The sequence below is a fragment of the Corvus moneduloides genome, chromosome 11, assembly GCF_009650955.1.
Source record: "Corvus moneduloides isolate bCorMon1 chromosome 11, bCorMon1.pri, whole genome shotgun sequence".
In the NCBI taxonomy this organism is placed as follows: Eukaryota; Metazoa; Chordata; class Aves; order Passeriformes; family Corvidae; genus Corvus; species Corvus moneduloides.
In genome coordinates, this window is record NC_045486.1 from 19,504,116 (window position 1) to 19,528,710 (window position 24,595).

General features: G+C 44.1%; 1 protein-coding gene across 4 annotated transcripts in view; it reads right to left on the reverse strand.

Moving 5' to 3' along the window:
- VGLL4 (vestigial like family member 4) overlaps positions 1 to 24,595 on the reverse strand; it is a 73,449-nt gene that overhangs the window by 23,785 nt on the left and 25,069 nt on the right. For 2 of the 4 annotated variants that reach the window (XM_032121152.1, XM_032121154.1), the window contains exon 3: positions 10,492 to 10,686. The exons of 1 other annotated variant lie outside the window; for it this stretch is intronic. In XM_032121152.1, the coding sequence (XP_031977043.1) occupies positions 10,492 to 10,686 (195 nt within the window). Of the gene's footprint in view, positions 1 to 10,491; positions 10,687 to 19,093; positions 19,609 to 24,595 lie in introns of those variants that run through there. One more of the 4 variants, XM_032121153.1, reaches the window with a different exon arrangement.

Consider the following 24,595-nt stretch of genomic DNA (forward strand, 5'->3'; position numbering starts at 1 on the left):
AGTTTTTATATAATCTAACACTTCCCAGAAAAAGCCATTCCCTGCATATGGGAGCTGTGTATAAATAATTCCTGCAATGATACAGTTGGCTGTGCTCAAACATATGGACAGATCGTTGCTAAGCAGGCATTAAAGCGTGGCCACAGCTTTTCCCATTTCAGTTAAATGTCTCACTGCTCCTGCAGCCTGAAGCACAGTGCTGCACTTCACCACGGACAGACTTTACTGGAACTCACATCCTCACAGCCACAGGTCATTTTTAGACCTCACAGGGATTTAAAGATGTTTAAAAAGCGCTTTTGGGGCTCCATCAGGGGCTTGGAGAAGAGCTAAATTAACCAGGCTTACCTATTCTGGTAATATCCCTGAAATAGCTGCTTTTGCTAGAGTTTAAAATTTGTATTTTTCCTACACTGCCAGAAGCATTTTGTTTTCTACACAGCCATAATTTCCAGACCTAAAATTAGACCCAAGTTAACTCCATCTAGAGCCCTGAGGTACCTGACAATGGAAATCTTTGTGTGCCACCACACATTTTCACATCATCACCAAGGCAGATGATTTATAAAATGCTGCCTTAATTCCACACACGACAAATAACATTTTGTTGGAAAAAGGAGGAGTGAGGAGAAAACCTCCTGAATGTTTACCAGTAAAAATAAACATTCTGCCAATTTAGTCAGCATAATATAAACTAGCAAATATACGCTGACCTATAATACACCACAAGCCATGATTTCTATTAAAGACTCTGGCACCAAATCTAAATAGGAACTTTCCATCTCAGCTCTAAATAGCAAAAACTGTGCCCTGCTGCAAATGCTCTGGGACAGACATCCACAGCTCTCCTGTTCCAACCAACCAAACATCAATTGGGAAGCCCCCACAACCACCCCAGTGCCACGAGAGAAGCTTTTATCAACACAACCTCTCATGGAAATTGTCTTCAGATCAGTAAATTTGTGCATTTTTTCTTCAGCCTTCGTATTTTGCCCATAGAAACCCCCACCTCCATAGTGTTCACATTCTAAATTTTCAATGCAAACCACATCACACCAGTTCCTCTCAGTGAGGAATCTCCCTCACTTCTGTCTTTGAAAAGGAATAATTTAAGACCAGTGTCAGAAGATAAAGCTTTCAGCACCTGAGGCTGGAGATTGTGTCCTCCCACCCATGCACCATCACTCTTCTCCCTGCAGTATCTCCCAGCACTTCTGGGGACTCCAACCCAAAATTCCACAACAGCAGTTACAAATTCCATGGAGGCACCTGACTCCTACTGACTCCTGAGCAACTCCTGACAGGAACAATTTAAATACCCATGTAAAGCTAACTTGGGTGTTTACAAAACCCCAAAAATCTCTGGACACTGTTCAATTCAGTGAATTAGAAACTTGCCCTTTTTCCCCAAACAGAACCTGATACTATACAATTACCAAAATGGGACTTTTTTATTTCAAAATTTAAAAATTCATTTCTTCTGTGTATGGTAACAACAGCATTTATATATTAACATCCAGACTGAGTATAAGATCTGATAAAAATGCTATTGTATGCTGGAAGAAACCTGTTTTAAAGGAACTTAGCAAGGAAAGGGAGGGCTTCTAATTAAAGCCTATCCAATTTGGTAATGAATTTTGCTGATTATGCAGGGAACACCAAGACCTTCAGCTAAACACACCAGGATCTGACCAGCACCACTGGGCCAGCTGGCCAAAATTAATCAAATTAACCAAACTTTGAACAGGTGGGAGCAGTGAGAGTCTCTTAAAGGGCAAACAGGACAGTTCAATTTGTAGAGCCCATCCTGCCCACTCCAGGCAGGAGAACAGTGCCAAACCAGAGTCCAGACAACAGGGAAAATTGAGAGGAAAAATCTCTTTATGTTGTTCAGAGGGATAAAATGCATATTCCTCTACTGGTTTTGCACAGGACCGTGAGTTCTCATGGATCCTGCACATTTGATTAGGGCTAAAACTGCTCCTCATTTCAATAGAATTCCTTCCCCACTACTCTCCTCCTTACCAAACGTGAATTTAAAGCAGAGAGAGAGAAACCACAGAGGAGACTGTGGCCCCAAATGCTGTTTTAGGGACTAGATTTGTCTCCCCCAGCTGACCACACTCCATGGAAACCAGACTCGCATCACACAGCTGGCAAGACAACACTCTGATAAAACAACTGTGTTTTATAAATTCCCCAACTCCAAACTCCAGGCTTCAAAATTCATTACTGTGACGGCTTGTGTCTGCCCTGCAACTGAGAGCAGAGATAGCAAACACATTTATTGTGCCTCTCATAATGCTCCTCTTTGTTTCAGTCAGCAGCTGGTGGAAGGCACTCCAGATCTGCTGCTTTCAGATACTTCTACTCACAACTATTCATACTAGCCCTCTTTTTTTTTTTTTTTTCCCCCTCCTCCTCCTCTTTTTTTATTAAAACTGTTGGGCAACATGATAAAGCACAGACAAGCTAAACAAAGATAACACCGTGACGTAGTGTCTGCCTATAGAGCAGCTCTGCTCTCGCTTGACACCAGCCCATGCAGTCAGCAGGAATGTGCTTTACTTTAACCGCTTCGGAGCCTCAGCTGAAAGTGCTCTGAACCAACACATGCAAACGCAATGTCTGTCAGGCCAGCAGGGCTCTTCCCAGCCCCGCACAGCACCGGGACAGCTCTCTGTAAAAAACAGGGCATGTCCAGCTCTGTTTGCCTTTCTCCGGTCAGCGGGAGCCGCGGCCCCACCGGAACGTCCGCACAAGGCAAACACCACAACAGCAAAAGGCGTGTTTTTACAAGTGTGCACTCGACAGAGAGACACCAGAGGAGTCTGAGATATGTCTGAGAGCTCCAGGAGTCACCAAAGACTGGAAAAAAAAATATACACCACTCTGGCAGCAAGCTTCCTTCCTGTGACCCAGCGACTCGGTATGGGCTGCACGGAGCCGGGGCTGCCATATCCTATCCCCCTCCCAATTTCCTCTCCCCCGCTGGCTGCCTTTAATGCAGAAGGTCTGAGCATTAATTACAACCCAGAAATGAAAGGCTTTGTCTTGCCAGCTGAAGATTGACACGATGCAGACCTTAGGTTAGAATAAAAACTCCTCAAAAGAAAATCCCGGCACTGCCCTCGCCCGTTTTACTTTTCTGTTCTGCATCTGACACATGGATTTATCCACAAGAGTGAATTCCTGACAAGTTTATTAACTTTTAGAAAAAAACCCCAAACATTTAAAATTCCTCAGTTGTGGTGTTTGTCATGAGGGTCCTCACCTTTAAGGTCTTGGATTGAATTACAATGACCTCAGGCCATTCTATTGATTAAAAACATGGACAAGAGCATTTAACAGACTTTAATTAATGGGCATCACACCTTTAATTACCTTTTCCAATACCTGCAGACAAATTCTCATTAGTGAAAGGAGCTGCCTCATGTTCTTAAGGCCAAATTCCCAGGAATGAGTAGTACATGAAGATCTTCAAGGGCAGTTTTTTCTATTGATTCAAGATCAAAATTAACTTTCATGGCATATGCTGAAGAGCCTAGATCTTCACAAAAGCAACATAGATGTGAAAAGGATACTATAAAATAAAATTTATTTTATTTTTTATCCCTATATTCTAAAAATCATTAGGAGATTAAATAACAAATAGATTGGAATGAATTTATAAACTATTGCATGTTTTATTCCACTATGGCAAAGACAGAAGCCAGTCTGTGCCAAGATAAATTGGGATAAATAGCATAAAAATTTCAATTCATGCACCAAAAAAAAGAAATAATCACATGATTTGAGATATCAAATACCAAGCAGGGAAGTCACCACAAATTACTCAATTCAACAAGTCATCAAAACAAGTTATCAACACAGAACTGCCATGCAGCACCAGAGTCCCTGTGCAGATGTTGCCAGCTGCCTGCTCTGGGTGTTCTTTCACCTCACGCTGTATGGTGGGAGAGGACTGACAGCCCTGGCACTGGGAAATTCCCCAGGAATCAGAGCTGTGTGAAACAGGCTGCAGGCAACCTTAAAACTGTGCAGTTCAAGGCAGATTTGCTTCACTTGCTTGACCAAAGACAACGAATTAATCCATTCATTCTCCCCAGGAGGAAACCTTTGGTCACCATGAAAGGCATCCCAAGAAGAATTACAAATTATATTACTTATATCATTGCTGAGCACTTCTGCAACCCCTACTCAGACAAACAAAATCCCTTTCCCAAAAACCAGCATTCTGCACCACTACTTTATTTCTGGGTTGCTTCTACAGAAGATCTGATTTAAGATGAGCTTAAATAAGACTTAATTCTGGGAATCAGTGTATCAAACCCTGTAAACAGAGTCACAGTAGTCTGTATTTCCTTTAGAGTACATTAAACAGGCCTATCTGGAGAGCATAATAAAACAGCAAACTGCAGAACAACAAAAAATTAAGTATTAATGGCAACAGCCTGATGAAAAAACGCTGCTATGAAATCAGATCTTGAAAATATTCTCTATTATAATTGATAGATTTCTTTCAGCAGCCAACTTACTGATTCCTTTATCTGACACATATTTTACTGGCTTTCTGCTATGATAATAAAAAACTAATTTAGGAAACCAGAAAGTCACATATACATGTGGAGAAAAATTGGCAAAAGCCTCCTCTTCTCCTCCGTTTACAAAACACATGAAAAGCACTTACTCCTGGAACCAAGCTCTGGCTACCACTGTGCAGAGATCTGCACGCCAGAAAACCCATGGCCAAAACCAAAATACAGTGATTAAAGTGACTGCTCTGTGCTGGCTCCTCCAGCTGCCCCTGCCTGCCAAGGAGGGACACGTTATGCTCCACACTGCAGGCAGGGACATAAAATAGTGACCTCTGCATTCAATCACCTCCACCCACTTTCCTCATCTTTCCTTCAAAAGCCTCACAAAGGAGCCAGAATTTGGTACAGCAGCATCACTGGCAGCCTGCAGCAGGCTCACTTGAGGATCCTGCCAAAAATATACTGTTAATCAAAATTAGAGATGATTTCTACTTAATAGGTCTTGAAAATGCTGTATTGTGTACCAAAAACTACAGTGCAACAGGCAGAAAATGGCAAACTGGCCTCCCCCGAGCCAACATCACCCTATTTGTTCCTTCAAAGGTAGTGTGAAAAACAAACTACTCATCTTAAATTCTCTCTCATCACGCTGTAAAAGCACAGCTGTACAAAATACCATTGCTACATCAACTGCCTTGGCTGGGGAACTGCTTCAGTTCCACAAACTATTTCACACGTACATAAGATTAACAAAAAGTCTTTGCTGAACGCTTCAATAATGGCTGAAAAATTCCCTCGCTCTGCTAAGCAGGTAGCAGCTGAGGGAGTCTCCTTGGTAAGGAGGCAAGGATTGATGGCATGGGAAGAAGGAGGGCAGCAGATCTGCCACAGGGAAAGCAGGATGGAATAAATTCTAATGCTGTGGTCTGGCAGAGCTGCTTAAGATTTCCTCTGTCAAACTGCAGCTTTCACACCTCAGCAGTGTGACTGTGAGGCTGTGTTCAGTGCCAGCCCAGCAATGAACTCAGGCTTGGGTCTAACTTAAGAGCATGAGATTACCTCATAAATTTGCAGCTCTCACTTGAAGATAATGTCCGATTTAGGTAGCTCTTACAAAACTCTGAAAGAAGTGTTCTTTTCTTCTGCTTAGAGTACCTGTACTCGTGCAAACTGTGGCTAAAACAAGATTGTAAATATCTGGCAGGCAAGATTTGGATGTAATCAATGCTAAACTACACTGATCTCCAGATAAATAACACCAGGGTTGTTTACAATACTTGTTAACATCAATGTCAGAAAAGGATTTCTCCGTGTTCCAGACACAGGATGGGTTTGTGCTCAAGGAGCTGGGTTCCTCCCTAGGAGCACTCCTTTGAGCCTTTGTGCCAGTTCTCCCAGTAAAAACCTGCATCAACCATCTCAAGTCAGTTAAGAGGGACTAAAAATTAGCACAATTATCATTTTGTGTTGGCTCAGAGAAGAACCAAGCTCTGGGCTAAGCCCAGCTACCGAGTTCAGCCAAGGGCAGCAGTTTGGGCATCCCAAACACAGGAGGGGAGAATGGAAGACAAAGGGAGAAGAATCAGCTACATTTCCTGCAGAAAACACTAAATTCCATACTCTTTTATGCTTAGCAAACAGGACACTCCTCTCTACTGGGCACCAAAAGACACGTGTGATAATGTGATATTATTGAAAATGTAAAAACATTATCAATAAAAAAAATTTAGTGAATGAAATATAATTAAGGCAACATGTTGAAGATGTTGTTTCCCAGACCAAAGGTGGTTTCAGAGCTAGGTGCTCTTTTTTTTGTCACCCAGTCTGAGAGTCTTAAATGACTTTGTTATATAAAAGATGACAAAGCTAAACTGATCAAAGACCAGCCTGTCTTTTAGCTGAAACAATCAAAGCCAGACCTGCCATCTATTTCAAAAGTAAATCAAAGTCACAGCAAGGTCACAACAGAAAGAATTCTTAGATTGGGGGCTAAGGCAGTATTTCAGTGCACTAAATCCTACCTTAGAGCAGTATTTTCATGGGATGGCAAAGAGAGACAGATTCAATTTGTGAAAGCTCAGATTTGAATAATTCCCCCTAAAGAGAAAATATTTACGACCCTCCCTCTGTTTGTTTGTTTTTTCGATATTATTTCTATTAGTGGATACTCAGGTTTAAAACAACCCCCTCTGCTCTGATGGCTGATATTCCATGGATATGATCCTGTAACACAAATTCTGGGTATTCAGTGTCCCTTGTGGATATGAACATAGTCAGGATGCTCTACAGCAGCCATGCTCCAAACATTAATTCTGAGATGTTCACTTGCAATGGGGTCATAGTAAAAGTAAATCCAATAAATCATGCACTCTTTCCTTCGTAAGGATTTGAAGCAAAAGGTGCAACAGAAAGGTAAAAAGAATATTCCACTTACTTCAACTGGAGCCTATTCTTAGCAATACTACAAGCTTTTATTACAGTTTAAAATAAACATGCTCTGAACACCTTTTCTCACATTATTTGCCTTTGGTACATGTGGAAAAATTTGGAACACCAAGAAAATGAGCTTTCTAAAAGAGCTGTGAAATCTGATATTGCGCTTTTCCAGCAATGTTTCTTTTAGTCCCATTTTATTTTTCCCCATATTCCCTACCTGGAAGGTAAAATGGCCCTCAAGAGAGGATAGAAATGCTTTAAAATATGAACAGAAAAGCAGATGTATTTAAAATGTTAGCAAAAGACATGCACAGGTGGGTGCTGCCTTTGGGATGGATCTGGAATAATGCAGGGTCACTCTGCTGGCTCCAAATCCTCAGTGCCCACTCCCTGAGGGGATCCCTGGGAGTTGCACCCAAGTGACCAAATTCTCTTCCTAAACCACAGTGAAATGAGAAAAAAAAAATCACATTTGGCCCCATGAACACAGGAGAAAGTTGGATTTCCATTTGGTTTTGCTACCTGATGGCAGCCTCACAGGCTCCCGTGTGAGGGACACGGAGCCCCTTCGGCCACGCTGGACAGAACAGCCAAGATTTTAATCCACTGAGCAGCAGAACAATTCCAACCCATCTCCCACAAAGAATTCATTGTGGAGAACAAAATCCCTTTGTCCTTCAGAACGGGCTCCAAAATCCCTTCTGCAGAGGGAAGCGAGGGAGCAGTGACAACTGTGCAGGGCACTCGAGCACTGGGAATCCTCAGCAAACCACAGCAGCCATTCAGAGGGAAACAAGATCGTCTTTTGACCATGCTCTGGCCATGGAAAATGAGCAGGACGTGCCAGTTCCTCATGTGCAGGGCTTTGCTGAGGCTGAGAGAGGGCCCAGCCTCTGCCTCAGATGGTAAAATAGAGCAAATTGAGCTCAGCACAAGCCCTGCAGGGTGGATAATAAAGATCCTTCAGCCCTCTGGATTTGTGTTATTCTGAGACACACCTCAACACTCGCTCAGATGCTGCTCTCATGCAGCATTTTAATAACCAAGAACTTGCAAAGGCTTCTAGAGGAGTGCAGAGAACAGAGCAGCTCGTGAGATACAGAGGAAAGGATTCCATGTAACTTCTCCAGGGTTATGGGTGCTGGTATAAGAAACATAAAATCTAAAATATCACCCTTGTTCCTGTCAGGACTGTCTTCCAAAACAAACAGGCACACACCACCACTAAGAAAAAGATGTTAATTCTGTGCCTCTGACATAGCAGTTTTTAATCTTGGGTTCATGACACACAACTACATTAAATTTACTGGGGAAAAAAAAAAAAAAAAGGCTATGAAGAGATGTACAGAAAAAATTTAGGGAACCAGAGAGCACAAAAGCTTGAAAACTGTTGCTGCACTAGAAGATTCAGCTGTGAAAAAGCTGGTAGCAGAAAATTCATTCCTGCCCAGAAGGACTGAAGGTGGTGGATGTGAATTCAAACACCCTCACCCAGCCCAGCAGCAGCGCTGGGATTGCTGGAGGCTGTCCCAGGGATAAAAGGGAGCCAGTCCCGTGGTGCCAGGGGATGGATGGCAGCACTGTCCAGCTCAGAGCCCGGCTGTTTATTTCATAAGCACGAGGGTGGTTTGCGGGGCCAAGCTGCAGGGTCACTCCAAATCAGTGTTCTCTCCAAGGGGAAGCTAGGGCAGGGCAGATAGAGGGAGGGATTGTGTTTGCTACCAAGAAATTACATGCTGCTGAGCAGCCTTTCTCACAGTTTTCTGGGCACTGAGGACAGGTTTTCCAGAACTCTTGGAAAAGCAAGAACAAGCAGAGGTTCTTATTTTTGAAGTTATCTTGACAGCCATGGGGTTGGAAGGGGTGAGCAGTGCCAAAGTTACACTCTGCAGCTCAAAGACCTGTAATTAGGGCTGTGTCTTCCTGCCCTATACCTACCAGTCCTTAGCCAAATCTCCCTTTTGACAACAACTCCAGGCTCCTTCTTGATGTATTCCAGAGAAAGAGAAGCAACTCACTCCTGACAGAACCCAGAAAAGAGAGGGAAGTGCAGATGGGTTGGTAAAACAGAGGTAACAAAAAAATGTCAGCTGTGTGTTTGTGACTCACCACTCACATCACCCTATCCCCACAGGAGCCAAACCTCTCACTGCATTACTGGGATACCATTCCCCAGTGAAATACCTGTTAAATCCTTCCCTGTCTCACTTGAAAAACGTTTCTGCACATCTCTACCCCCTTATCACACGTTAAAGATGTGCCACCCCATAATTAAGCAGGGGCTGTATTAACTGTGAAGCCTTTAATGGAACCAAACAGCAGTGCTGGGGGCAGTGAGACACTGCATTATTAATTAAAAGGTTTGGAAGCACTGCTTGAGGTCATAAATGGGCTCAGCCTGGCTTGCACTGCACGAGCACAGCTGGACTGCTGTTTCATTAAGTCTCTGATCCCAACTCATCCTCCAAAGAGAATATAAAAATTAACTGCCAGCATCCTGGGCACATTCCTTTTCTACAACTCAACAGGCTCTGATCTAAAGGAACAGACCTGGGGAGGTCCTGTGGCTCAGACAGGGGAGCTTCAAATTCTTCCCAGCATTGTCTGTAAGGGCTCATTCCTTTCATCAGCTAAACGAACTCAACTGCATCCACTGAAGGAGATTCCATCACCTCAGTTTGGGTGGGGTCCACTACAAAGGGGCCAAAGTCACAATATTTTGGTCCAAAAGCTCCTCTTTCCCCTCCATGACTGCTGAGCACAAAGCAAGGATCAAGTCCATACAGCAGCAGTCCAAGTCTCATTGTTTGGTCTGCTTAGCTGATTAATTGCGTATTTTATTTGCACATCTCAAACAGGTAAAAGTCATTTTCTTTAGTAAGAGGTCACCATAAGGTTTAGCAGCTATGGCAAAATATTCCAACTGAGGCACTTGGAATGCTGCTGTCAGCTTTATCCCAGCTTTCTGTGAATTCAGCCACTTACAGCTCTTAATTCCCCACTGTAAATAAGGATAACTTTCACTGTTTATTTCACAGGAGTGGCTAAAAGTTGAATTAACTGAGCTTCTGTGAGAGCAAGGATTCTGCAAAGAGGATTCAAAATATATGCAAATGTGAGTATTACAGTGTTTGTTGTCATACTTGTTTCTAAATGCACCAATTGAGAAACACTTGAACTCAAATGGGGTAGTGTTCAATTTACTGTACTGCAAAGAAGAACTCAGAACTCAGCTGTTAAGGCAAGTATAATGTACCTCAAAGCAGTAAAAATCTTAGATACTTGGACTTCTGAGGGTTTTTAAAGAAAGATAACTTAATTTTTAAATTTTTTTTTGTGATGAGCTGAGTTAAATACATGGATTATGTAACATCACAGAGAGAAGCATTTTCAAAGATACAGAACCCAGCCAAGGCTCTGTAAACATCCTTGCAAAATGCTGGAATGCCCCACTTTTGCCACCCTTGGCAAATAGCTCAGTGTGATGCCTAGAGAGGGACAAGAGCAGAGTGCTCACCTCTGGAGCTGCAGCCTGGGTTTGGAGTGTGCAGCAGGAAAAGTGTGCACGTCAGCATTCCCCCAGCCGGCCCGAGAAGATTTAATTCACGCCAACCACAGAGGGGCTGTGAGAGCTCCAAGATGCCACAGCAGGAAAACTGCAGGGTGGGGGTTAAACAAGCACCAATGCACACCAGATGTCTGGGGAGGACATCTAAAAAAGATCCGGAGCAGGAGGAAGAATATTAAAAAAAAAAAAAAATCAATCCCCTTCAATGCCATAAATATTTCTACTAAATCCAAGGAACTGGCTGAGTTCAAACTTGTCCTATATGAATCATACAGCACTTCCCTCACCCCATCTTCATTTCATGTGTTCTGGATAAAAGCTCCACAAAGGAGGTGCCACAGTTGTGTCAACTTCTTTTTCTGTATGGTAAGAGCACTTTTTGTCGAGCTGCTTTACAAGATGTTGCTTTCCAAAGAATATAAACACAACAACTAAACAGTCCTATTTTTCTTGGCTAGCTCTTGTGCGGCATTTACTGATCTTCCTAGATCATTTAGATTCATAGAAATAGTTTCCTTTTGCCTGGACAACATTAATTTTCGTTATAGGTCCATTTAATTACAATTAGCAGAGTATCACAGAGAAAACAGCCCCCATGTTGTAATCTGGAGCCAAGAAACCATAATCTTCTGCTCTGAAAGTGTCCAAACCTGCTATTGTCACAAATATCTTAATTTACTTTCAGAAGTGAGACCTACTGAACATTAGCAATTAAATAACATTAATTGGAAGTCTCAATACCATCTCTAAAGTGCAACCACAGCGTGTTGATATCATTTGTAAAAGAAGTAAATCCCCACTCATTCCCAAAAGAACAGCAGCTACTCAAAAAGATCCATTAGGCAGCTTTGGGTTTCACTCTTCTCATGCAAAAGATGTCTGGGCACTTTGTAGGTTGTACAAAAGCTATTGCCAATCTGCTGGTCTGGGGTTTTGAGTTAAAACAAAATATAAAAAATGTTCCAAATTGGCTTATATTCCCATACAGCAGTGCCATTCCTACCCTGGGCAAAAAAAGAGAAGTAGGATTATTTACTAAATCTCTCTCACATCTAACTACAACCCATATTTAAAAGCAAAAAAACCCCCTATTTCTGCATGCTGAGAAATAAATATTAAGCCTCACAAAGCAGGAAAGTGCAGTGCTGGGAGGTTTCCATGGCTGCCCTGTCAAACGGGTTTCCAGGAAAAACTACTGCTTTTTAAACACAACCGGTTCCAAACTTTTCCTGGGAGAGCAAATATATTTCCTGGAACCTGCTAGCAACGTTTGGAAGAATAGGAGGAAAGTTATACACTACAATGCCTGGTTCTCACAGCTGACAGGGAACACTCCAAACTGACGAGGAGTGAAAAGGAACATGTCTTTAAATAATCAGAGACTCTGGTAACAACGGGAATTAGGAAAGAACAGGAGCCACGGGGTTTGTGAGGGAACTGAGCTGGCACCAGCCTGCTGAAGGCAACTTCCCTTTCCCCCTGTGTGCCACAAAGGCTGCAACATTCCACTTTATCCCGAATATTACCTGCCTCCATCCATGAACACCACATTGTGGATGAGCTTTTCCTCCAAAACCAAAACAAGGCACAAAGCATCACGTAACATTTTCAGGGGGAAAAGCTGGAGTGCACCAAGTGCTACTATGTCTGACAAGTTCTTGCTTTTAACAAAGCAACAACAAAGTTTAAAAGGAAAGGAAAAAAAGAAGTGTTACTTAAAAAAAAATCTGATACCAAACAGTGCCATGAAATTTAGGAAAGGAAACATTCTAAACTCTTGTTTAAAAAAAACCTGATACCAACCAGTGCCGTGAAACTTAGATAAGGAACGACTCTAACCTCAGTTTCACGCTTTTGTGCCCACCAGCCATATTTCTGAGATTTAAGGACTGCCACTCCTATTAAAACTAGATCTCTGAAGATCTTTGATGCAATCCCATCACCTCACCGAGGTTTCTGGGTGACTTTTTCTTTGGCTGGAGCCAGTGCTGTGGTGGTGCCGGGTACCTCAACTGCACCAAGGTTGCACAAGAAGCTGCACTGAGATGTTTCTTAACAAGCAATGACCTTTTCTAAGGAAAAGGCCTGAAGCTGCATCAGGGGAGGTTTGCATTGGAGATCAGGGAAAGGCTCTTCCCCCAGAGGGTGCTGGGCACTGCCCAGGCTCCCCAGGGAATGGGCACGGCCCCGAGGCTGCCAGAGCTCCCAGGGATGCCCAGGGTGGGGCTGTTGGGGGGTCTGTGCAGCGCCAGGAGCTGGACTGATGGTCCTTGTGAGTCCCTTCCAGCTCAGGATATTCTGTGATTCTGAGAACTAAAGTCCCCCAAGCTCGCCTTACCCTACAACCAGTGCCAGACTACTCCTACTATTAAGACCAAACCTCTTCCAGCTCCATCCATCTGTGACATGAGGTTTACAAGTGGACAGAGATAACCCTAATTAAGAGCTCAACTGCCTGTTCAGTGCCCTGAAGGATCCGTCTCCCCCCATCCCTCCCAGGACACACACCAGTGCTCCCCGAGCTCCACACACCGCTGAGCCCACTTGTAGGACAGGAGTGAGAACTCCTAAAAAAGCTGTGAGATGAAGCACCAGAGGAAATCTGCCTCCAGGAAATCCAGAGGGAGTCTGTTCCTGTCCTCCAGCCTCATCCCACAGTTCTCCCCAAAGGCAGGGACAAACAATGCCCCTGTGTGTGCAGCTATCCGTGCTGATCTGGGGAGCAATTTCCAGGGAGATGATACAGGCTGCAGGAAAAGCTGGCTGGCTTTAAAGAAGGAATTCAACCCCAAACCCCTCACGGTTCTTCAACACTGAGGAAGTATAAAGCCATTTTTGTAAACACTCCTCCAGGAACTTGTGTTCACCACTACCTCACACTATTATCAGTGAGAAATTATAGGCTCTGTCCTGCTGGATTATTGTTAGTGTAAACAACTTTGCTAAATTGCTTGGCACTCTGTCTGCATGCAGCATGTTCAAACTCTGTAGTCTATTCAGCCAAAATCAAATATAAAGGCCCATCTGTATTAAACCTCAAGAAGAAATTAATAGACAACTATTTTCATGCAAAGCAGATATTTAAAAAAGGCAAAGCCAATACATATGGATGAACTTTTTCATTCATAATTTTAGATGCCACACAATGAAGACTGTTGTTTAAGCTTTATTTTTTCTCTAACAGCTCTCCATACAATACAGTGCATTGTTCAAACTCTGGAGCAATTTAAGCTTTTTCAATGTCTCCTAAAATCCCTGGATTTATATCCAAAGAGACCTGGCACTGTAACAAATTTGACTTGTGAGTAACAAGTTACAGCCTTTAAGCAAATTGCTCATTAACACAGAATTCAACTTACTGCTACAAACCTCACTACCTTTTATCTCAGGAAAAAAATATGCTGCTTATCTTATCTACTGAAAGCTGTGGGATAACACTCTATTATATTTGGGTTTTTAATTTCCTTGTTTGAGTTCTCAGTACAAATGCTGAACTAGCATCCAGGGCGAGAACAACAGAACTCCAGGGGAAAAAAAAAAAAAGGTTAAGTATGACCTAAATCTATCCTGCCTTTGATGAACGAGGAAAATAAACTGAATTTTGATGTCAGTACTGAAGAGGATATTCCCAACTTCATGCTAGGAGGAAATGAGTAAGAAAAGCCCAACTGTGAAGCTGGGGCTCTTTGTTTTTTCCTGAAGATGAAAGAGATTGAAAAAGCAAAACTCACAGAATGGTCTATAAATGGGGAACATTCTGTAGGTGCATCTTAATTTACACGGCTTTGAACAGAAATTTTACACTGCATTACAAGTAAGAACACTTAATTCGCCGTGAAGGAGATTCTTATCCCATTCTTAGCAGAAGAACAGTGCTAAAGCCATTTTATATATTTAGAAACTAACCCAAACTTTGGAGTTAATAGGAGAAACTGATGTTACAAACGCAGAGAAAAATGCAAGGTCAGCAGAGAGAGCTGATGGAAACTCTTCTTTAGAACTTAAGAAAACACGTTGCATTTCATTAAAAAGCAAATGAAGTTAGCAGAATCTGTGCCTCTGATAGCAAACATCTGAAGTGGCCTTTTGGGGAAGACAGACACATATTCAGGATGCCTTGCAGTGCCCTGAGAGGACACTCAGCTCTGCAAGCCAAGAACACTCCAGCATTACAGGAAGTCAGTGAAATAATTATGTAATATGCCACTAACTAATGAAAGCTGTCCTGAAACCGAAAAGGGGTGTTTTTCTAGAAGTCTGGATCCAATTTTCTTCATTAAAAAAAAAAAACCAAAAACCAAAAATCCCAGTCTTCTAGACTGTCCAGAGAACTCTGCATAACTATTTTGAGTGCTCCAAGTCTCGTAACACGCCTGGGGGATTTCTTAGCATCTTATTGCATTTCTTTATGCCTCTCCCAGCACAGCAGTTCCAGCCCTGAGAATGCAGCAATAACCCAGAGCATCTGAAACTGGGAGAGAGAGGAAGGAAGGCAGAAATCTGCCTTCCAACACACCACCATCTGTACACTCCCTCGGATAAACAACAGAATGAAACAAATCTGCCTGGAGACTGCACCTCCTCATGCATATTCCGTGGGAAACCAGGAGCCAAAACTCGCTGGACAGCCCTGGAGTCAAAGAGCAGGATCACCTGTGCTCTGTTTTGTTTAACTCTGAGCACTCCATTACCTCACACACCGGGCTGAGAAAGAATATCGAGCTGGAGTTAAATGAGTTTCCACCACAAAACAAGATGCAGCTGTTCCAGCCCTGAATACCTGCCCGGATCAAATGCCTGTCATTTGATAGGAAGCACTGGGAATGCCAGCCTGCCTCAGAATGGTGCTGCTCCCTGGCCTCTGCACCTCAGCGAGGGCTCCCAGGAGCTTTCTGATGTCCCTGAGCTCATTAGGAAGAAAACAATGATATGAAAGCACTCCTCATTAAACTGGCCGTTGTTGATCACTGGCAGCAATGTTGAGTAGAAGAATATCAGATGTATTCACATAAAGATAAGCATCCAGATGCCAAGGCAACGATTCTCCAATTATTTCTTCTTTTCTTTCCTATTGCACCAAATATATTACAATATATTGCCTGAAATGGTCAATCATCACTAATATAACTCATTTTCCATTGGTGAGGATTAAACAATCCCATTTGAATGATTTAAAAATTTTCTTTCACTGGGGAGGGAGACAAAACTCAAACGTCTTCTTTACGCAACTTGTCAAAAAAAACACCAACTCATTGAAATTCAGATATTCCTCCAAAAGCATCAGGTGGATTTGATATTATCATGGGACATCATGGGGGCTCAAAACTAGTAATAAGGTTAAGAAAACCCTCAAAAGGATACAAATTATCAGTGTAAAACAAACAACCTTCAGGAAAGGAAATGGCTTTATCTGGGCTTCAGAGTTATGGACCCCCTCTCAGAAACTCTTCCCCCTCATCCCTGGTTACAATCCTTTTCCTGGCTGTTTTAATTACATGAGTGTGCAGAAATTTCCAAGAGGCTAAAAGGGACCTCTAGAGATCACCTAGAAACCTCCTGCTCAAAACCAGTCTCAGCCAGGCTGGGATGCTCAGGGCTCCAGGTGGGATTTGAGTATCTCCAAAGGTGGAGACTCCACAGCCATTCTGGAGAACCTGTGCCAGTGTTTTACCAACCTCACAACAAAACAATAAAAGAAATCATCCCATGGTTGAGAAAACAGCCAACCTCAGGTCAGGTTCCACCTGCAGAGCTAAATCTGCAGCACAGCCTCCCTTCTGAACAGTTAATGGGGAGAACTTCCAGATCTGCCACTCCCAGCCCAGCCCCAGCAGACACCCTGCTGCCCACAAGGCAGATCCCATCTATGTTATCACCATTTTTCCTCTTCCCCCAGAGAGGAAGGCAAGATCAGAAACGTGTTTAATGACCCAAACAGCACCTGGACACTGTTTCTGTGCTGGAAACTCCATGGCTGGAGTTGCCTTGATCATGAATGGCACGATTTAGGAACAGCAGGAGATGAGGTTCTTGGGAGGTTCCAGCCCCTCCCAGCCAGGGAAGGCTCTCCAGGGCTGGCATTAACTCAGCAGCCTGCAGCTCACAGATAACAAATTGCTATCTGTGACTCTTGCTGGGCAAGAAAAAGCAGGACTCCTCTCGGGATGCAAATTACACTGCTCTGCTCCATGTTGAACTAAAGGGTTGCCAAAGGCACACGGTGGAGGAACTTTCCCTATTTATTGCTTAGGTACCAACGCATCTCTCGTGCACAGGCTGCAGCTGCAAATCCAATAGTTGCAGTGCCAGAGCTGAAAGAGTAAAACCACCAGTAAACTTCATAAAACACTACTGACCCATCTCACCAGCATACCCACCATCTCAAAAAACAAAACCAAGTGTTTCAAGAGGGAATCTAAAGGAATAAGGAACACATCTATTTCCTGTGGCCTACAGGCCCATCCTTCTTTCCTCTGAAATTTCAAACCTGTTTTCCCATCACATAATGTATTTGTATCTTATCCTGTATCTTCAAAAGTACTTTTCAGGAAGGCATCAATTTATAAGTAGTTCAAGTGTGGCCTTCAGTAAATCCTAATTAATTGAGTTTGAAAGGGCGTTTTGTTGTCAATATAGTAACTGCTGCAACAGTGTTCCTGGAAAGACAAGATCCATCACTGCTGACACAACTCACTTATAAAATAAATACCATGGCAGAGGCCTGGAAGATCTGTAGGCATCTCTAAAACACCCTTTGAGTTCAGAGCAGATGTTGCCAGTGTTTATACTTTTTAAACCATTGGGATATAAACACCTCGCTATAAACACCACTGAAGTTTTGCTTTTCTTTTCTTGATTTTGTGTGTGTTTATTTTAGTGTTAAAAATGTTAACTTCCAGAATAAGGAAAATAGCAACAGATGTCTAACCTAAACAAAAACTGCTCTAGTAGAGTGTATTCCTTTAGCTGTTCTTTTGCTTTTGAACCATTAAAGCTAAGATCTGGTTAAATAACAATTACTGGAGAAGAGGTGGGGAAAAAAAGGGGGCTGGAAAGAATCTTCCATAAATGTTAAGCATAATTACAATGAATTGAACTAATGAGCCAAAACTACAGATCAACAAAACTTAACAAAACACTCAGAAAGATGTATTATGTAAATAAAGCTTTGCATAAAATTCCATGGTCTTCACCAGAAGTTATCAATTGCTTCCAAAGAAAACACTAATTACTGCAGGGAGCAAGCAGTGAAAAATTTAAACGGTCCTGAAATTAGAAAGTTAAAGGATCCTGAAGGTTGTTTTTCCTTTTCCTTTTTTTTTTTTTTTTAACTAGTGTTCTTGCTCTAACAAAGAAAGTATGGGATAAGAAAGAAGTTGGGACCATTGAATCCCAGCTCTGTATTATTCAGTTCAATCTTCTGTAAAAGAGCTTTACTCAAATGAATATATACATATTTGTGCAGGAAAGAAAAAGAAGGAATAAAAGGAGAAACAAAGATATTAACAGTACAACAGGGAGCCCCTCCACTTCCTGAAGGGAAGAAACCGTGCTGATTTAAGGGACAGAAAAGACTGTAATTTCCAAAGTGAGATTCAGCTGCCTGTGTTCTGGCCTGGCCTTTTTCTGAGCAGTGTGAACAGAAATCTCCTTGCCCTGTGCCTGCTCCGCATTGTTTCTTTCCTGACAACTCCAGCAAGTTTATTTTCCAAACGAACATGGAAAACGTTCCTGCTGAATCAGAAAAAAAAAAAAAAAAAAAAAAAAAAGCGCTTTTCGCCGTGCTTGTGTGTGGCTACAGCAAAACCAGCCCCGCTGCCAAGCCGAATTAGCTCAGCGGTGCCTTTCTCTGCAGGCAGAGCCAAGCCATAACCACTTCTCCGAGCCGCACGTAGAGAAAACTCCGCGAAGATTAAGAAACTGATTTAGCCCTGTTACCTCAGGCGCCTTCCCAGCAGGGCCGAGAGCGCCGGCAGCGGGCGAGGAGCGCGGGCCGGCCCCGCCGGGCACCGGGAGCCGCGCTCCAGCAGCGCGGGCCTTGTGTAAGGCCGGCGGGGCCAGGCCGGGGCGGCGCTGGGGGAGGCGGCTCCGGGGGCCGAACAATGGCCACGGCCCCGCGGGGACACGCCGGACACTCGGCCCCGGCAGCGGCCGGGCCGGGCCCACACGTGTGCGGCCGCGACCCGGCCCCGCGGCGGTGGGAGAGACGGACAAACCCCCGCCCGCCAGCCCGGCCTTTAGTCCCAGCAATGCGGCCGGCGAGGGAAAGTAAAGCTGGCGCTGAAAACGCGGCTTGTGAAAAAAAAAAAAAAAATATATATATATATATATAAATAAATAAATGAACAGAAAAAAAAAACCCCTCAAATGGAAAGAAAGAAATCCCTGCCCTGAAACAAAGCTCTGACAACAGCCCGCGGGGCGTCCCGCACCGGCGATCTCCGAAAACATCCCCGCTGACAAACAACAGCGAGCACCGCTCGACGAAGGGATCCATCCATCCCTCCCCGTGCGAGGGCACCACTGATTTCCCGTGGAGAGGCACCATTACCTTCGTAGCACAGGATGCCGATATTGTTGTTCATCTTGTCCAAGTACTGGTAGTTCAACAGGTCCATCCTCATAAACAGCATTTATCGGGCTGGCGGAGAGGAGCGGCTCCGGGAGGGGGAGGCGGCCGGGCAGACGGTGCCGAAGCGCTCCCGGCTTCCAAACTCCAGCAGAGGCCCAGCCTGGAGCGGGTCGGGAAGGGGGAGCGGGCTCCGAGCGCTCTCGCTCCGCTGCCAGCCCGCCGAGGGGAACGCGCTGCGCAGCGGAGGGGGGGCCGGGGGAGGGGGGGGCCGTGCGGAGTTCTTCCCAGTTCAAAAAAAAAAAAAAAAAAAATTAAAAAATAATGATAATTAAAAATAAGAGTGTAAAAGCAAAGCAGAGGCGGCGGGGCAGGGCAGGGCAGGGCAGGCAGGGAGGGAGGAGGGCAGGTCCGCAGGCGCAGCCCGCTGCGAGCGCCGGCGCTGACAGCGGCAGTGGCCGGCACTGCCCGCGGGCCCCGAGCCCGCTCCGCCGAGAGCCCGGCCCGCCCCGCGCAGGCGCTGCCGTGCCCGGGGTGCTTTGTGCTCCCGAGCGGAGCGGGGGGCGGCAGAGAGGGAGGGAGGAGGAGAGGAGAGGAGGAGGGAAGGCACGGCCGCGTCAGAGCCGCTCGCACAGGAAACACCGCCCGGCAGCAGCGGGAGGAGGAGGCGGCTGGAAGGGGAGGAAGCGGCGGCCGCGGCGCTGAGGGGCCTCCCCCGGGCACGGGCGGCAGCGCGGCAGCTTTGGGGGGCGGATGCTGATCCTCTGTTTCAAACTAATGCTGCCTCTCCAACGCCTGTTTCACCCCCCAGCACGGCCTCAGTGCCTTACAGCGAGAAGTAATGCGGTTCTACAGCAAGAGGACAGACCAGCAGCCATGGAATGGCAGGATGGCATCGCAGGAATGATAAATGGAATCACAGGAATGAGAGAGACAATTAAAATAAAAGGCGTGAGCCAGTGGCCATTTCCCCATGTATATAGTTTGTATATAAACAGTTTAAAAAGGTTTCTCTCCATGCATATAAACAGGCATCGCGCACATTGCTACAATTCCACCAGGGCACAGGCAGATCGGATTTTTCAAGGGCTATTAGTGGTTAAACGTTCCGGGCTCTGGATCTTTAGCAGCTGCCAAAGCTCCAGTTGAGGTGACAGAAATGATGGAGACTGGTGCTGCAACTCTCTCATCCCGGGATGTAGAAGGAATTGATAAAAAATAGCCTTTTTTCTAACCCACCGATGATGCCCTTCTGCAGTCCCAACCTGGAGCACAAAGCCTGCTCAGACAGATGTGTGCGACTCATCTGGGAGGGCAGAACATCTGGGAGGGTGGCAGCATGCGCGAACCTCATGGGCACCGGTTTGCATTTCCTGCGGCTGATCAGCACCTCAAGTCTGGGGTTGATACAAAAAGAGAAATAAACCCCGGGGAAGTTTGCTCCAAGAGAAACTAAAAAAGCTATTGGAGTCCTAATGTTCCCTCTGCCCTCTTCAGCTTGGAGCACGGCTCATCCCTGCCTGTCTGGAATAGAGAATCTTCATGGTACACACAAGGGCAGACGGAGAGAACCACTAAAACACTTTCATTTGCACCCTGAGAAGTTCTCCCCTCTGCTCAAGAAGGGGAAGGTAGGACATGACAGAGCCAAGCCACAGGGTGACATTTTGAGAGTTACTGCTTGAATGCTCTGGATATTTCAGTGAGAACAGGTGGTTTAAATTTACTGCTAGTATCTACTGAATATTCTAAAGAAGTTTGCCTAGAACATAAGAAAGGTTTCTCCTCACTTCAGATACACAGTGCTGAGGTAACAGCACGTTTCTTGAATGGTATCCAATAAAAAGTTGCAGTTGTTCTGCAAAAGTTGCAACCACACAGACCAAAGCAGCCCATGCTATTTTCTAAAAATAGAAATACCTTTAATAAAGAGTAGAATATGGTGATTTTTAGGCAGGGCACTAGAAGTTTTGCATATTGTGCATACACAGAGATACTCTACACCAATCCATCAAATTAAAATAGCTGTCTGTTCAAGACATCAAGAGAAGTCTGAGCCCTCTAAGATATAAACAGCAATAAAAATCCACACGTACATCATTAAAAAAAAAGAGAGGCACGCTTCTTCAGTATGAAATGCAAGCTCCTCACCAATTTTGGGAACAATATTTTGATATGTACAGTTTTTAACATAGAGAGCATCCCTGAATTCACCTGAATTGGATGCTTGGGAAGGACAAGAAGTATTTAATCTTTTCACTTTAAAATACTTGAATTTTTGTGGGAGGTGCAGGAGATGAGGAAGAAAAGAAAGCACTATTTAAACTGATTTAAAGCAGTGCCCTACTAGACAGGGGTGCACATGGGCATTACAATTCCAAGTCCAATTTGAATTCTCCTCTATATTTAAAGTTACATATTTCTCCAAGCTGTTTGGAAAAGCATGGTTGGGTGTTGTCCACAAACCACTGACTACTCAGTGCTGTCCAGACATTAATAAAGGAGTTAATTCTCCTTTATTAGACCAGCAGTCACTGGTGTGCAGGTTTTTGGGCAATAATGATCCCTGTTAAGTGAATGGCTTTCAGCATTTCAGTGCACACTCTGATCAGACTTGTCAAATGTTGCATAACGAGCAAGCTTCACAACAAATAATCATAAACTGGTACCAAACACCGGGAGCTTTTTGAACTTCTAAATTAAAATATCTATGCTGAAAACAAGGCAATGCCTACTGAAAGAGTGGGGGGAATTATCAATGTAAACCTATCTCATATTACATTTTAAACCCAAGATCCATTCTTAGGGAAACTGTCTTTGGAAGAAAATGTATCAGCTCAACAAATCCAAATCCAGCAGGCATTGACCTCAAATAGTGACAGGGTCACTGTAAAGTACTTATTTCCTGTCAGCAAATTCTCAGTTCGGATTGCTGCTCATCCATCTGAGCGTCCTTCCACCGAACTGAAACCAATAATCAATGCAGCATCGGTGGGTTAGAAAAAAGGCTATTTTTTATCAATTCCTTCTACATCCCGATAGCTGCAGACACAGTTCCGTGCTGTGGTATCCCTGCCTCACACTGTCTGGAGTACTTCCTCTAGGATTGCACCCTCCCTCCTCCTGGCAGGCAGCGAATCCCAGATCTGGGATCCGCCGTGAACCCACTGAACTTTAACACAACAGCAGCCTCTAGAGGTAACGGGAAAGCCGCGGGCTCCGGTGGGATTTACATGGGATTTCAGTCTCATTATCCCACAGAGCAGGGGACAGACCTCAGCCTCTCAGGGATCTGCTGCGCTTCAACACAGACAGCAAAAATTCAGTCTGCACACAACAGTGTCTCACCACAGAAGTGTTCTGAGGCACAAAAAGCAAAATAAGGAAAACAAAAAAGAGCAGGTCAATCACCACTGTCAATAACAGGACTTAATATAAAAATAAATCCTTACAACTGGATATTATTTGTTTAACTGAATTTTTGTAGGGGAAAAAAGTCTCAATATATCAAGCCTATGATGTCAGATTTGACAGTGAGAGTTTATATGGGTTTTAGAGCATTTGAACATTACAAACATACAGGGAGTTGCGCTTTTTTTGCCTTTTCTCTGCCCTCCTCCACCCTCTTGTCCCTCTGCTCTCTCACAAGTGCTGCTGCCTCAGGCAGTGCTGAAGAGCCTGAGAAAATAAAATTCCTTTGGTGCCTGCACTCCACATCATCTTCCAGGGGGAAAATGGGCAACACTGGCCAAGAATCAACCCCGCAGATGGGAGACAACTGAAATTCCACCCATGAAGATCATCACAGAGAGCTACTATTGAAACAGCGACCAGTTCAGCAACTGAGAGGAAAAAATAGGCTTTCTAGAGGTGAGACACACTCTGATATGTCTGTGTGGCCACACAGTGCTGCTCAGTATCATTCCATTTTTGAGTGGATAATTATCAGCTGCAGCTCCTCAGGTCAGACAGGCACCTACTGAAACCTCAATGCACACCGAGGAGGAGGTGGAGGAATAAAGCAAGAACATTTAAAAACAGGTTTTGCCTTTTTTCTTTCCCTAGGAAAGGAGCGCATTGGAGTTGAGGGTTGCTAGGTGGCGATGTGCCTGAAGGAAAAGGCTTCTCTTTTTCTGCACACTCCACTGCAACACTGCTGCTCTCACCACCCCAGTTCTCACATTTCTGTTAGAATGGATTTCACAGGAGAAAAGGAAAATAAGAATTCTCCCTGAAGCGAGATGGGGTGTTTGCTTTGAAATCCATTCAGGTGTGATGAGGAAATACAGTTAAAATGGACTGAGCACGCAGCAAGTCCAGAAAAGTACCACAAGGAAAATGACATTTCAAGTTCCTTGCAAGCAGCAATCTCACAGCTGAGCCTCTGAGATCCACAGAGAGCAAACACAACTCTTCCCTCAGTGAGTCAGACACCACAAAACATAACTTTACACACTTCTTACAAAGCATTAAGTACTCACAACTGCACCAGTGAACAGAAGAGATCAAACCACACATTCTTCCCGATGTGCATTCTTCCACTTTTCTTTCAAGTCATAAAGTTGCATTGCAAATAGATTTTAATCACACCAAACTAGCTGTTCCCTTAAAATAAATAAAAAATTAAAGAAAGCCCTACCAGGCAGAGCATCTCTGAGCTAAAGCTGGTGCCTTCCTTCCTGTTTTACCTGTCCCCCAGTTAAAGGTTTCACCAACGTGTCAGACATTAGAGAACACAAAATTATCACTGGAGCTTCTCAAGACTGAAACAGTAGGCTTACACCCAGTATTGACTTGTAACAAAAGAATGTGTATATTCCACCATTCTTGTCATACCCTAAACTTAGGCAGTGCTGCTTAAAAACACCAAACACAGCATGGTCTAGTGAGGAAATCTGTTTATGAGTGTGTGTGTCACACACTGCCAGCTAACTTAGGAATTCCCAGCAGGACCAGGCCACCAGAGAGCCTGGCTTCAGTTCCCACTGAACAAAACGCCAGGGAAACCAAAAACATGGTGATGCCTGAAAATATCTAGAGCTGCAAGCACTTGTAGGGCCCAGGAATAGATGGTAATGACTTGTCTGGACTGGCAGATGGATTTTTAAATTTTTTTTTTTTTTTTTAAATGCCTTGCTGTAGCGCAGTTCTTATTCTGTACTGCAGTTCTTATGCTGTACTACTCACTTTCTCAAAGACACAGAGGTTTTAAACATCACTGTGATGGTAAATAGAAATTTCAGATCACTTGTTTGTAAATATTTAGCAGTTTAGGACCAGCTATTTCACACCAGATCAGAAAACTCCAAGGTATTTATCAACCCAAAAAGCTTTTGGTGAATTAAAACCTGCCCTCATTAGCAAGAACTATTTGTCTCCCACCCCAAACTAAACACACCTGCTGTCCTTCCACAGCCCTTTTCAGGTGGGAGTTGGGGCCAGGAAAGGCAGGATCCAAGGCAGGGCACAGACAGAGCTTCCCTG